The 16115-nt window shown below is 40.0% G+C and overlaps 1 protein-coding gene across 2 annotated transcripts in view; it reads right to left on the reverse strand.

Moving 5' to 3' along the window:
* Nucleotides 1-16115, reverse strand: part of MCMBP (minichromosome maintenance complex binding protein) — a 46388-nt gene that overhangs the window by 23426 nt on the left and 6847 nt on the right. For both annotated transcript variants that reach the window (XM_010375986.2, XM_010375985.2), the window contains exons 2-6: nucleotides 9185-9270; nucleotides 8441-8581; nucleotides 8284-8325; nucleotides 6427-6528; nucleotides 1845-1989 (exon numbers count right to left, since the gene is read on the reverse strand). In XM_010375986.2, the coding sequence (XP_010374288.1) occupies nucleotides 1845-1989; nucleotides 6427-6528; nucleotides 8284-8325; nucleotides 8441-8581; nucleotides 9185-9270 (516 nt within the window). The remainder of the gene's footprint in view (nucleotides 1-1844; nucleotides 1990-6426; nucleotides 6529-8283; nucleotides 8326-8440; nucleotides 8582-9184; nucleotides 9271-16115) is intronic.

The following is a 16115-nucleotide window of genomic DNA, read 5'->3' on the forward strand; positions in this document are numbered from 1 at the left end:
GACCAGCTTCTCTGTATTATTTCTTACAACTGCATGTAAATCGATACTGTGTCAAAATAAAAAGCTTAAAAATACGTATAGTCTAAAAGATTGACTAAACATCAACAAATTTTACTTTATATGAAGAACTCAAATGCATAAAAAGCCTGCATTAAGACATTCGAACAAGAATGGTAAGAAATAAAAAGTAGCGTCAACTGGTTAAGTGATAAGAGAATTAACATATTTCCTGGACTCAAATACATACTCGAATATATTACAATATATAAGTTACTATATTTATTTGAGATGGAGTCTCTGTCACTCAGGCTGGAGTGCAACGGCATGATCTCAGCTCACTGCAATTTCCACCCCTCTGGGTTCAAGTGATTCTACTATCTTAGCCTCCCGAATAGCTGGGATTACAGGCACCCGCCACCATGCCTGGCTAATTTTTGTATTTTTAACAGAGATGGGGTTTTGCCATGTTGTCCAGGCTAGATGCTAGACCATTAATTTTAATATATTCTGGGGATCGGTCCAGAAAAAGAATACTATGACATTTATATGTACTTATAGTAAAACATTCCAATTTTAAACACATTAAAATAGATCTCAGCATTAAGAAAATTTGGAAATATCAATTTATAAAGTAGAGTGATATATGGGTAAATAAAATGCATTAGTAAATCCTTGTTTACCACTAATTGTTAAATTTGCCTTGGCTGGGCATGGTGGCTCCCGCCTGTAATCCCAGCACTTTGAGAGGCCGAGGCGGGCTGATCATGTGACATCAGGAGTTCGAGACCAGCCTGACCAACATGGAGAAACCCCTTCTCTACTAAAAATACAAAATTAGCTGGGTGTGGTGGTGCATGCCTGTAATTCCAGCTACTGAGGAGGCTGAGGCAGGAGAATCGCTTGAACCCAGGAGGTGGAGCTTGCAGTGAGCCGAGATTGTGCCATTGCAATCCAGCTGGGGCAACTAGAGTGAAACTCTGTCTCCAAAAAAAAAAAAGAAAATCAATCTGCCTTCTCTACCCAATCTTGCAGATAGTAAATGACCAGACTGATTTGTTTTGCCTCCTTGTCCTTTAATCTTCCTCCCGATTAAAGGTGCTGAAGGGAAGTGAATAGCACATAAAAGGAAAAATAAAGACAAATTTAATATACCCGCCATAACAAAGAAATCCACTGCTTATAAAAGCTAAGACTGGTTGGGAGTGGTAGCTTAACGCCTGTCATGCCAGTGGCTTTGGGAGGCTGATACAGAAGGATCACTTGAGCCCAGGAGTTTGAGACCAGCCTGGGTAACACAGTGAGATCCCATCTCTACATCTCTACAAAATTTAAAAAGTTAGCTGCATGTGGTGGCATGTGCCTACAGCCCTAGCTACCAGGCAGGCTGAAGTGACAGGGGATCACTTGAGCCCAGGAGGTCAAGGCTGCAAGTAAGCCACGATTATGCCACTGCACTCCAGCCTGGGTGATGGGAGTGAAATCCTGTCTCAAAACACAAACAAACAGAAAATGAGAAAGCATGTTTTCAGATAAAAATAACTCATTTTTAGGGTAAAGTACCAGGCTTCTGTATTATTTAAGAATTAGGAAAAAAATAAATATGAAGATAGAAAAGACCTTTCCAGATAGGCACTTGTGACTCCAAAAACATACATTAGAGCAGCCACTTGTCACAAAGTGATGCCTAATTGCTCATTTGCGAAGCACAGTCTGATCAAATAGTACTGTAAAAACTCTCCACACTGTCCGTAACTCTGACAAATTGCCATCTCCTAAGTATAGAGCCATATTATGTAACAATTCAAGAGAGCAAAGTCTAGAGAAAACCTGTTGGCACACACTACCTGCTTGTCTGGCACCTGCATGTTGGTCTTTCTGTTTATTGGGCTGTAGGTCCATATCGTCATCATCTTCGTAACTCCTCTTGTGGCGACTGGGAGTGTAGGACGTTGAGGGACTGACTCGAGCTTGGTTTGCATTAACATAGGCGTTAAACGAAAAGTTAAGAAAAAGACTATCATAAACTGAGGACTATCCTAAATGTTTTGCTAATTATATGACTTAAAAAAAATTACTAGTTTGGCAATTCAGTTAAAATGGAAATGCTTTTTTTTTTTTTGAGACAGAGTCTCGCTCTGTCGCCCAGGCTGGAGTACAGTGGCCGGATCTCAGCTCACTGCAAGCTCCGCCTCCCGGGTTCCCGCCATTCTCCTGCCTCAGCCTCCCGTGTAGCTGGGACCACAGGCGCCCGCCACCTCGCCCGGCTAATTTTTTATATTTTTTAGTAGAGACGGGGTTTCACCGTGTTAGCCAGGATGGTCTCGATCTCCTGACCTCGTGATCCGCCCGTCTCGGCCTCCCAAAGTGCTGGGATTACAGGCTTGAGCCACCGCGCCCGGCCGGAATGCATTTTTAAAAGGAGGCTAGACTTCTAGTTTTGGTCATGAGAGTAACAGGTATCAACCTTATGCTGCTATCCTTGCTGTAAACAACAATGTAACTGGACAAAATATGTGAAGCAACCGTTTTCAGTCACTGGAAAACAGGGAGCATAACCTTATGATCCTTGAATGAGGAGAAACACAGCAGGTAAACTCCAAATTCTCCCAGCTCTCTCCTGGAGACATTCTCCAAACTGCAACAAAGAGCAGTAGAGGCCCTGTTCTTACTGGAGAAGACAGAGCACTAGTTCAGGGCTAGTGAAGCAACTGGAATTTGCAAAGAAGTACTAGAAAGGAAGTAGTTACAGATAAAAGACCCAGAAGGTTCCATTTGGATCTCTGACAAAACACTAAACTGTGGATATACAAGTCAAGATTCCCTGAGGTCTAGCAGAGAACAGCTGCTGATTGGCAGAGAGTTAAATGGAGACTCTGGAAGTAGTATAATACTAGAATGGACCCTGCTAGTCATCCCCGGCATTTGCTTAAGACCCAGAAATAGCAGACCTCATGAATAAGGACAATCTACTGCACAAGGGCTGTTCTGCACCACTCCTAACAAATCCCAGGTGGATGCAGTGGCTAACATTGGTAAACCCAGCACTTTGGGAGGCTCAGGTAGGAGGATTGCTCAGTCCAGGAGGTTGACAGTAGCCTGGGCAACATAGTGAAAACTCATCTCTTTTTTTTTCTTTCCTTTCTCTTTGAGACAGAGTCTCGTTCTGTTGCCTAGGGTGGAGTGCAGTGGTGCAATTTCAGCTCACTGCAACCTCAGTCTTCTGGGTTCAGGTGCTCCGCCCGTCTCAAGCCACCGGAGTAGCTGGAACCACAGGTGCCCACCACCATGCCTGGCTAATTTTTGTATTTTTTGTAGAGACAGAGTTTTGCTATGTTGGCTAGGTTGGTCTCAAACTCCTGGCCTCAAGTGATCCTCCTGCCTCTGCCTCCCAAAGTGCTGGGATTATAGGCATGAGCCACTGTGCCTGGCCTGTTTTTTTTTTTTTTAATAAATAAAATACTAAAATACAAAATAAAAATTCTATATCCAATGAAAATGTTCCTCAAAAATTAAGGTGAGGCTGGGCGTGGTGGCTCACATATGGAATCCTAGTGCTTTGGGACGTTGAGGCGGGTGGATCACTTGAGCTCAGGAGTTCAAGACCAGCCTGGGCAACAAAGGGAGAGATCCTGTATCAAAAAATAAATAAATAAAATAAACAAAAATGAAGGTGAAATAAGAGACATTTTCAATTGAACAGAAACTGACAGAATTCGTTACCAACAGATCTGTAGTTAAAAAAAAAAAAAAATTGCTGGCCAGACACAGTGGCTCATGCCTGTAATCCCAGCACTTTGGGAGGCTAAGGTGGGTGGATCACCTGATGTCAGGAGATTGAGACCGTCCTGGCCAACATAGTGAAACCCCATCTCTACTAAAAACACAAAAAAACTGGCATGGTGGCACACACCTGTAGCCCCAGCTACTTCAGAGGCTGAGGAAGGAGAATCACTTGAATCCGGGAAGCAGAGGTTGCAGTGAGCCGAGACTGCAACACTGCACTCCAGCCTGGCGACAGAGCAGGACTCTGTCTCAAAAAAAAAAAAAAAAAATCATATTCATAATAATATCGCTAAGGGAAGTGCTGCCAAATATAAAAGAAGAATTCTTCTTGCTTCTTAATTTATATAAAAGACAAATGACTGTTCGGAACAAAAATAGTATGTTGTGGGCTCTATAATCTAAGGATGAGTGAAATCTATGACAAAAATAGCACAAAGAATGAGAATACACAGACTGTTGCAAGGGCGAAGGATCAAAGAAGAAATCACAAGGGAAATTAGAAAATATTTTGAATTGAGTAACAGTAAAAACCTAACAAATGAAAACTTGTGGGATGCAACTAAAGCAGTGATTGGGGAGAAATTTATAGCTTTAGTTGCTAATATTAGAAAACAAGAAAAATTCGAAATCAATAATCTGAGCATCCACCTTAAAAAGCTAGAAAAAGGGCCAGGCACGGTGGCTCACACCTATAATCCCAGCACTTTGGGAGGCTGAGGCAGGTGGACCACGAGGTCAGGAGTTTAAGACCAGACTGGCCAACATGGTGAAACCCCATCTCTACTAAAAATACAAAAAACTTAGCCAGGCGGGATGGCAGGCGCCTGCAAATCCCAGCTACTTGGGAGGCTGAGGCAGAGAACTGCCTGAACCTGGGAGACAGAGGTTGCAGTGAGCCGAGATTGTGCCACTGCACTCCAGCCTGGGCGACAGAGCCAGCAAGACCCCATCTTAAAAAAAAAAGACAAACAAAAAACACACCAAAAAAAACTAGAAAAAGACCAATTAAAACCAAACCAAAAAGAAGGAAATAAAGCAGAAATGGATGGAGCAGAAAACAGAAAATTGAAGTGAAAAACAGACTAACTTTATTGGGAATGAAAGAGATCAATGCTAGATATCCCACAGACATTAAAAAGAAAATACTCTGACAAGCTTTATGTCAATAAATTCAACAAGTGGGCTTAAATGACTTCAAAACAGTCCTTGAAAGATACAATTTATCACAACTGACTCGAAATATGTTAAAAAACTGAATTAGTCACTCCTGGAATCCCAGCACTTTGGGAGGTCAAGGTGGGCGGATCACGAGGTCCAGAGATTGAGACCATCCTGGCCAACACGGTGAAACCCTGTCTCTACTAAAAACACAAAAACTGGCCAGCATGGTGGCGTGCACCTGTAGTCCCAGCCACTCAGGAGGCTGAGGCAGGACAATCACTTGAACCCAGGAGACGGAGGTTGCAGTGAGCTGAGATCACGCCACTGTACTCCAGACTGGCAGCAGAGCGAGACTCCATCTCAAAAACAAAACAAAAGAACAAACAAACAAAAAAACTGAATCAGTAGTTTAAAATGTTCTCACAAAGAAAACGCCCAGCTTAAAACTGTAAACCACCTAAATGCCCAAAAAAAAAAAAAAAAAAAAGAAATGAAGAACTACTGATATGCACAACATGGATGACTCTCAGATGCATGATGTTAAACAGAAGATGTCAGACGCAAAGACTATATACTATATGAGTCCATTTAGATGTCATTCAAGAATAGGCAAAACCAGGCAATATCAAAGAATTCAGGATTGTGCTTGCAGGTGAGGGGGTAGTGACTAGAAAAAGGCAGAAAGGAATTTTTTAGGCACAAGTTCTTTACTTTGGGGTATAAATTATATGGGTGTATGCATTTATCCAAATCACTGTGCATTACCTTAAAATCTGTGCATTTCAGTGTAAGTGGGCCATGCCTTAAAAAACTACTATCGTAAATAAAAAGGAAATGTTTCTACAATCCCCTCTCAAAAGAGCCAACACGTTGTTTTCCCTTAAGAAAATTAGAATGAATTCTAATTTTAAACTATTTTTTAACTTTAAGTATTGTATTTTTTCAGTACCTTTAAATGTGCCTTAGGTGGAGTGTGGTAGCTCACGTCTATAATCCCTGCACTTTGAGAGGCTGAGGTGAGAGGATCACCTGAACCCACGAGTTCAAGACCAGCTTGGGCAACAAAGTGAACCCTCTTTCTAAAAGAAACCAAAAAATTCACCAGGGATGGTTGCACACGCTTGTGGTCCCAGCTACTTGGGAGGCTAAGGCAGGAGGACTGCTTGAACCCAGGAGGTTGAAGCAGCAGTGAGCCATGTTTCTGCCACTGCACTCCAGCCTGGGTGACAGTAAGTCCCTATCTCAAAAAAAAAAAAAAAAAAAAAATTACCTCAATCTTTTTAACAGTATTTCACTACAGAAACGTACTGTAATTTTAGCATTCTTCGGTGACACATACTTAGCCTGTTTTATGGGTTTTCTCAGTTAGAACAAATGAAACACATTGTATTGAAATAAAGCCAAGCTTTGCAAAGGAAGAATAATTAAAGGCTAAGTTTTCAGAAACCATCAACACAGTAAGAAAGTTCAAATAAAGGATATTTCTTTTACCCACGTAGATTCCCCAGGCACTGGAACACAATAGAAAGTCTGTCTTTCCAAAGTGGTATTTCGTGGAGAGTTTAAATCAAGTTCTTGTTGAGGCTGTGATATACATAAAAAAGTATTTTTAAAAATTTATTTAAAAACACCACAGAATTTATTTTAAAATTAGCAACCACATTTTCACATAGCACCACAGCAAATATTTTACAGAGTTAACAAGTAACTAATTCCAAACTATCACTTTTTAAAAGAAAACTGATACAAAATCACTTCAAATACAGTCATCCAACACTTCCTCCCTCAAATCCAGAAAAATGGGACCTCTGTGGAGTGACTTATAATCTGGGTCTAGTTCTCTGCTTTGTGGATCTAGAACCTTACTTTTATGAGCTTATCTAGGCCTTTTTATATTCTTGGAGTCTAACTCTCAGCTTACCCAAACCTTAGGAAACTGATTTATCAAACCCCAATATCAGTCCGTTAATTCACAACAGTGTTGCTAATTAAATATTCTAGTTCAGTAGGCAGATCTGGACAGAAAAACTGCCCTAATTTGGAAGGTTACCGCAAAAATTATATTAAACAAAAATGTAGGCCGGGCGCGGTGGCTCAAGCCTGTAATCCCAGCACTTTGGGAGGCCGAGACGGGCGGATCACGAGGTCAGGAGATCGAGACCATCCTGGCTAACACGGTGAAACCCCGTCTCTACTAAAAATACAAAAACTAGCCGGGCGAAGTGGCGGGCGCCTGTAGTCCCAGCTACTCGGGAGGCTGAGGCAGGAGAATGGCGTAAACCCGGGAGGCGGAGCTTGCAGTGAGCTGAGATCTGGCCACTGCACTCCAGTCCGGGCGACAGAGCGAGACTCCGCCTCAAAAAAAAAAAAAAAAAAAAAAAAAAAAAAAAAAAAAAAAAAAAAAAAAAATGTAACTTCTGACAATCAGAGTAATGAACTCATTTGAAAGACAGATTTATGTAATCTTACACATGATGAGCTTCAGGTCTGTTTTTCTTTTAGAGTGTTTCCATAAAATAAATACTGTGCCAAGCCTAATGATTACGGTATCCCTCGTTTAAGGAACCCTAACACATTGGGCTAATATATTACATTACTGTATACTAGACAAAGCTGAGTATTAATGTAACTCAGTAATTCCAGCATCTGGAAACGGGTCAATAAAATAGATGAGGAGGCTGTCCATGTGTGACACCACCAAAGGCTACCAGAGAGTTGGTACATATGTTGCTCGAGAGTCATAAATAAAAGACTCATTCTAGGAAAAAGGTACCTTGGGCCTAGAGAGAAAAGCAAACAAAAAATCCTTGCTTGTATGTATTAGGCTCAAACTTGATGTCTCTTGGGTCCTTTCCACTTCTTAAGAGTTTTCTAAGTATATATGAAAGAGAATATGCCTTTCCTAGGGAATAATATATGACTTTTGAATCTCATCTCGGAGCTACCTAGGAATGAGTATTTCATTAAATTTCTGTATTATAGGCCAATTCTGACAGTTTTCTATGAAAAAAACAGTGGAATTACCACTGGCTTTGTCTTTGAAGGAATTAAAAACGACTTAATTTTGCACCCTAGGGTATTTTGTTTTACATATATTATATACAGATATTGGAGAGAGGAATTAATTTTGGCATTAACAGTATTTCCCCTTCTAAAAGATCTCTGGAGGATTAAAAAAAGTCACATCAAACTCCTAAATAAAGTCAAACAAGGAAAACATTTCACGTGATATCTTGTAACTTATACACAAGATAAATAAATTTAAGATTTGCTAAACAAATTCTCTGTTTAGGAAAAAATTCTTACTGAAAATGTTTCATATATATTAAAGATACATACCCCACACTCTGCTACATCTCTATATTTTCCAAAATGAAGAACCTATGACCCAAAACATAGAAAAACAGAACTATATCAATATATCAGAACCAAAACTACCACAAACAGTACAACGACAAAATTAATACCACAAATTCATGAAAACAGCAATACTTACATGTGCTTTTGTGTTTTGGTTAACCGTTTCATAAACTCCCATGTAAAACTCAGGGTCAAACATATCCTGAATCATGCAACGAAATTTCACAAAACTATTAGGTTTCAAATAATGAAGGGGAACTTCGTTCAGTGATGGTACCTTAAAGGAAAATAATCAAGTTAAGTCAACTAAATATCCTGTCTATACAACATTAAGTATACACAAACTTTATGTCCAGACTCGAAATTGTTAAACACACACACCCCCATGCCTCGTCAGGGAGCCAAATGATCTCAATGGTCAACATAATTGCTGGAACCCAACTTCTCTTCCATTTCTTCCAAGTTTTAGATAACACTTGACCATAATGTAAAAAGAATGCTAAAAAATGCTTTTAATTCAGAACACTTTTCAATGATCAAAAAGGCATTTACTTTGTTGAGCTCTTCTCTTAAAACTAGCACGTGCCAATTCTTTTAAAATGAAGGTAATAAAACAAAGGTAACTGACGCTCTTGCAACTAAAGATGTGTCTCAGGAAGTAACACAGTCAGTTACTGCCACCTAGAGGCATAATGTATAAGTATTTATTTGCTTAAACTTAATTAGAAAAGACCAAAATCTTTTAATACAAATGTGCTTGAAGCAGAAGTACACATTAATTTACATATTTTTAAATTACATGTGGGTTACTTGTTTACTCTACTAAGAGAAACTTTGTAGTCTGTCCAACCTTCTCCCTGGAAAATAGCAATAAGCTTACCCACTTAGGAGCATTATTTTCCTTCAGCTTTTCCTTAAAATATTCAATTACTTTCTTCTCCCAGTCAGGATTAACTCCATTTTGGGCTGAAAGAGAAATATACTTTTCAAAGCTAAAATGTACATGCAATATATAACAAGAGACTATGATCAGGTGAGTCACACAATAGTTTAGCCAGCAGAAAACAAACTAAAATTTGCTACTATGATAGAATGAATTTTAGATAGGATAAATTTTATATTTCAGTGTGTCTGAAGCACTACACAAGACACATTCAAGAAGCTGTACTGAGCGGGGGGAGGGACAGTTACAAATCAGGAGGATGCTGACCTCCTGCAGGCTCTCTGGCACCCACAGTGTAGCTGGGGACACCTACAGAATGTGATACAAGGCCACCTAGATTCAGCAGCATTTGAGCCACTGCTTGTAAAGCACTCTGTTCTTTTAATACATTTTTATATAGTTTTTTGTTTATCTTTACAACTATCCTGAAATAGAGCTGAAATTTTTTGTTTATAACTTCATTTGGGAATAATTCCAGATTTGAAAAAGCTGGAAAGAACACCTGTATCCCTGCCCCATTTGCTCATCATCTGCTCCATCTCTTATATTTTTCTGACTCATTTAAGATTAAGTTGCACTATCAGGTATTTTTGCCTCCAAATATTATCAGTGTCTCTCCTAAGGAACAGTACTAACTACCGTACTGTTATCAACCTCAGGAAATTCAAAATTGACACAATACTTTTTATCTGGTCTACCATCTATATTCCAATTTGTCATATCACCCAATACTATCCTCTACAGTACTTTTTCCCCTTCAGTACAGGACCCAGCTTAGGATCACTTTTGCATTTAGCTATCAGATCTCTTTAATCTCCTTTAAATATGGAATAGTTCTGCAAACTTTATATTTTATGATATTGCTATTTAAGAATAAGGTCCTTTTTAAAAAACCGAATGCTTCTCAATCTGGATCTGTCGGTTCCCTTATGATCGGTTTCCAATCAAGTATAACCAAACTGCTGTTTAAATGATGTTGTCAAACTGCTGTATAAGTGATGTTTGTCCTTCCAGGTGTCTGAAAAGACATGATGCTCATCTTCCCTTCATTGGTGATGTTAATTTTGATCACCCAAAGTGACAGTCAGTTTCTCTACTGTGTAGTTACTATTTAGTCCTTAAAATTAACAAGCCATGTACAGGAGGCACTTACGGGAACTGGCCAAGACCAAAAAGTGAGCTATTGACGGAATACAGATTTATGTGAACTAAAACCACCAAACCACACAGCTGGCCACTCCTGCCACCATTTATATTCATCACACAAGTGTTATGAAGACTGGGAGTAAAAAATAAAAAGTCTACACTTGTTATGGAGCTGCATCTGTTGAAAAGGACCATAAAATCCTAACACCATGTTTGAGCAGGACTTCCAAACACATTTACTTAACTGGACAAGAGCCAGTTCTGAAAAAGAAGTAGGGATGGGGACTCTGCAGGTGATTCTAATGTGCAGGCGTTAAATCCACTAACAAACTGGTCCTCAAAGTTGGTGCCCTGACCAGCATCATTAGCATCACCTGAGTACTTACTAGAAATGCAAATTATTCAGCCCAACCCCAAACCACAGAATCAGAAACTCTTAGGGGTGGGGCCTACCAATTCATGTTTTAAAAAGCCCTCTAGGTGACTGACTATAATGCATACTGAAGTTTAAGAATCGCTGCTCTACTAAATACAGTGAATTGGGTAAAAGATAAGTGGGTATTTTTGCTTGTAGTCAAAATGGATGTTTAAACAAAAGACACAGCCATGACTGCTACACCAACTATTTTGCCTGCAATTGTGTAAAAAATCTGAGAATACCACATAACAAATAGTAAAGCTACATCAAGCAGTGACTGGGGAGCAGCAAGTTATTTCTAAGTTACCGGAATGTATATAAATACAATTTTCTTTTTTCAGACAGGGTGTTGTGTTGCTCTGTCACCCAGGATGGAGTACAGGGGTGTGGTCCTGGCTCACTGCAAACTTAATTTCCTGGGCTCAAGTGATCCTCTGGCCTCAGTCTCCTAAATAGCTAGGACCACAGGCACGTACCACCATGCCTGGCTAATTTTTAAGTCTCTTTGTAGAGACCGAGGTCTCCCTATCTTGTCCAGGTTGGTCTCGAACTCCTGGGCTCAAGTGATCAATCTTCCTGCCTCTGCACTTGAAATGAAAAAAATTCTCTTGGCTGGGCGTGATGGTTCACACCTGTAATTCCAACACTTCGGAAGGCCGAGGTGGGCGGATCACCTGAGGTCAGGAGTTTGAGATAAGTCTGGCCAACATGGTGAAACCCCTTTTCTACTAAAAATACAAAAATTAGCTGGGCGTGATGGTGTGTGCCTATAATCCCAGCTACTCGGGAGGCTGAGGCAGGAGAATCGCTTAAACCCGGGAGGTGGAGGTTGCAGTGAGCCAAGACTGCCCCACGGCACTCCAGCCTGGGCGACAAGAGTGAAGCTTTGTCCCCTACCCCTGCCCCCTCCACCGCGCAGAAAGAAAAAATTATGAAGACACTGGATTCCTCCAGACTCCATGTGTGTCCTTAGGATCAACTATGTATCCTTACTATATTGCTGCAATTAATCTTAGGAGGCATACAACTATACAACGAATCATGTAAGTCCTTTTAGTAAATCTTCAAGCATATGGGTGGTTATGGGACTCCCTAACACATCTGTATATCAACACTTCATTTCTTTTCATTGTTATTATTCCTGTGAATAACAACCAATTTGTTTATGTATTTGCTTGCTGAAGGACATTTAGATTGTCTTCAGGTTTGATAACTATAAACAAAACTATAAAACACGTATCTACAGATTTTCACGTGAACATGAGCTTTCATTTCTCTAGAATGAATATCTAGATATGACACAGTTGAGTACACAGTAAATGTATGATCAAGATTCTACCTGTCTTCCAGAGTGGCTGCACCGTTTTGCTAAGAGATCCAGCTGTTTGCATCCTTGCCAGTACTAGTATTATCACTATGTATTTTTAAATTTTAGCTGTTCCAATATGTAATACCATGGCTTAAATTTGCATGTCCCTAATGGCTAACAATGCTGAACTCTTCTCAGGGGGATATTTGCCATCTTTGTATCTTTTCTGGTGAAATATCTATTTAAATCTACTTAAATCTGTTGCCCCTTTTTAAATTGAGTTTTTAAATTACTACTGTGTTTTCTTTTATATTCTGGATTCTTTTTCTGATACTGGATTTTCAAATATATTATCCCAGTGTATAGCTTGTCTTTTCACGCTCCTAACAGAATTTTTTTTTTTTTTTTTACAGAGCAAAAGTTTTTAATTTTGATGAAGCCCAATTTATCAAATTTCTGTTTTATACACTGTGCCTTTGGTGTCATGTCTTAAGAACTCATTGCCAAACCCCAGGTCACAAAGATCTGTTTTCTTCTAAAAGTTTTATAGTTTCAGGTTTTATACTTAGATCTATGATCCATTTTGACTTAATTTTATATGAAATATGAGGTATAGGTTGAGGTTTTTATTTTTTCATGTAAATGTTGAATTGTTCATGTCTTTGTGGAAAAGAATATCCTTTTTCCATTTGAATTAGCTTTTGTATCTTAATTAAAAAGCAGCGAGGGCTGGGCGCGGTGGCTCACACTGTAATCCCAGCATTTTGGGAGGCCAAGGCGGGCAGATCACCTGAGGTCAGGAGTTCGAGACCAGCCTGGCCAACATGGCGAAACCCCGTCTCTACTAAAAATACAAAAATTAGCCAGGTGTGGTGGCACATGCCTGTAATCCCAGTTACTCGGGAGTCTGCGACAGGAGAATCGCTTGAACCCAGGAGGCGGAGGTTTCAGTGAGCTGAGATCGCACCACTGCACTCCAGCCTGGGAGACAGAGTGAGGATCAGACTCAAAAAAAAAAAAAAAAGAAAGAAAGAAAAAAAGCAATGAGGACAACAGGAACAAACCTTGAAAACATTATGCTAAGTGAGATAAGCCAGACATAAAAGGTGAAATATTGTATGATTCTACTTATATGAGTTAACTAGAGTAGGTAGGTAAATTCAGTAAGAAAGTACAACAGAAGTTCTGGGGGGAGCCTAGAGAGAAATGGGGCCATGGGAACAGTTGGCTACCTACTTGGGTGAGTTTGGATAGTTTACGGTTGTGATCAGCAGAATAATGCCACCCCCCACCACCCAACCAAGATATGCATGTCCTAATCTCCAGAACTTGTAAATATATGTTACATGGGAATTAAGGTAGCAGATGGAATTAAGGTTAATAATCAGCTGAACTTAAAAAAGCAAAATTATCTGGGTGGGTTCAATGTAATCACAAGGGTCCTTAAATGTGGAAGGATGCTGCAAAAGAGGAAGTTAGAGTAAGATGTGAGAACAACTCAACTTGTTGTCTTTGAAAATGGAAGGGGGCCACAAGCCAAGAAATGTGGGCAGACTCTAGATGTAGGAAAAGACAAGGAACAGATTCTCTCCTAAAGCCTCCACAATGGAATGCAAGTCCTGTCAACAATTTGATTTCATCCCAGTAAGACCCATGTCAGACTTCTGTCTCCAGGACTGTAAATGAAAACCCTTTGTTTTAAAATCCCTACATTTGGCCGGGCGCGGTGGCTCAAGCCTGTAATCCCAGTACTTTGGGAGGACGAGACGGGCGGATCACGAGGTCAGGAGATCGAGATCATCCTGGCTAAAACTGTGAAACCCCGTCTCTACTAAAAACTACAAAAAACTAGCCGGGCGAGGTGGCGGCGCCTGTAGTCCCAGCTACCCGGGAGGCTGAGGCAGGAGAATGGCGTGAACCCGGGAGGTGGAGCTTGCAGTGAGCTGAGATCCAGTCACAGCACTCCAGCCTGGGTGACAGAGCGAGACTCCGTCTCAAAAAAAAATAAAATAAAATAAAGTCACTACATTTGTAATTTGTTGTAGGAGAAATAGAAAACTAATACAGTGGTTTTTGAGGAACTGGTCCATTTCATTGAAGTTGATGAATTTATATATGCAAAGCTGTTTGTATTATCCTTTTCATGCCTGTATAGTCTACGGTGGTATCTCCTCTTTCTTTTCTAATATTGGTAATTTGTCTTCCTTTTTTTCTTTTCTAATATTGGTAATTTGTTTTCCTTTTTTTCTTGCCAGTCTTGCTAGAGGTTTACAATTTTATTGATTTTTTTTGAAAGAGCTTTGAGTTTCACTGATTTTTTTCTTTTTTTTCTCCCGTTTTCTATTTCTCAGATTTTTGTTCTCTATTATTTCTTTCTTCTGTTTAATTTGGGTTTATTTTGCTCTTCATTTCTAGTTTCACAGGTGGAAATTTAAATTATTCACTTGAAACTTTCTCTTCTAATAAAGTCAGTTAATGCATCTAAGCACATCTTTGGCTGTATCCCACAAATTTTGATATGCTGAGTTTTCATTTTGGTTTAGTTCACAATATTTAAAGCTTTTCTTTGAGAATTTTTAATCCATGGATTGTTTAGAAGTGTTCTTTTTATATATAAAGTTTACTATTTGGTTTATGACCCAGAATATGGTTTATCTTGGTGAATGCTTCATGCGCACTTAAAAAGCATTTGAAAAGAATGTGTATTCCGCTGTCATCAGGCAGACAAAAGTCAATTAGATCTACTTGGTTGACAGTGTTGTGCAGTTTTGTGTTGTTCAGTATTCTTTTTGATTTTCTATCCACTATTCTGTCAAGTACTGAGAGAGGAGTAGTAAAATATCTAACTATAATTGCAGATTTGTCTATTTCCTCTTTTACTTCTGATGGTTTTTGCTTCATATATTTTGAAGCTCTGTTGCTTGGTGCATATATAGTTAGGTCTTCTTGGTGAACTGACTGTTTTAACATTATATAATGTGCCTCTTGTTCTCTTCTCACACAACTTTTCTTAAAAGCATTTTAGGGGCCGGGCGCGGTGGCTCAAGCCTGTAATCCCAGCACTTTGGGAGGACGAGACGGGCGGATCACGAGGTCAGGAGATCGAGACCATCCTGGCTAACATGGTGAAACCCCGTCTCTACTAAAAATACAAAAACTAGCCGGGCGAGGTGGCGGGCGCCTGTAGTCCCAGCTACTCGGGAGGCTGAGGCAGGAGAATGGCATAAACCCGGGAGGCGGAGCTTGCAGTGAGCTGAGATCTGGCCACTGCACTCCAGTCCGGGCGACAGAGCGAGACTCCGCCTCAAAAAAAAAAAAAAAAAAAAAAAAAAAGCATTTTAGGCCGGGTATGGTGGCTCACGCCTGTTATCCCAGCATTTAGGGAGGCCAAAGCAGGCAGATTACCTGAGGTCAGTAGTTTGAGACCAGCCTGGCCAACATGGTGAAACCTCATCTCTACTAAAAATACAAAAGTTAGCTGGGCTTAGTGGCGGGTACCAGTAATCCCAGCTACTTGGGAGGCTGAGGAATGAGAATTGCTTGAACCCAGGAAGTAAAATGGTGCAACCACTGTGGAAAAGTTCAGCAGTCCCTCAAAAAGTTAAATATAAAACTATCATATGACCTTGCAATTCCATCCCTAGGTATATCTGGGAAAGAACCAAAAAATTTATTCATACAAAAGCTTGTACATGAATGTTTATAGCAGCACTATTTACAACAGGCAGGAAATAACCCAAGCGTCCACCAGCAAATATGTGGATAAACAAAATGCAGTATAGACACACAATGGCATGTTATTTTCAGTCATAAAAAGGAAAGCAGACTGGGTACAGTGCCTCACATCTGTAATCCCAGCACTTCGGGAGGCCGAGGCAGTGTGAGTGGAGCCTGGGCAACATAGTGAGACCCCAAATCTACAAAAAATGATTTAAAATTAGCTGGGTGTGGTAATACATGCCTGTAGTCCCAGCTACTCGGGAAGCTGAGGCTGC

Source organism: Rhinopithecus roxellana, chromosome 11 (genome assembly GCF_007565055.1).
Source record: "Rhinopithecus roxellana isolate Shanxi Qingling chromosome 11, ASM756505v1, whole genome shotgun sequence".
Taxonomy (NCBI): Eukaryota; Metazoa; Chordata; class Mammalia; order Primates; family Cercopithecidae; genus Rhinopithecus; species Rhinopithecus roxellana.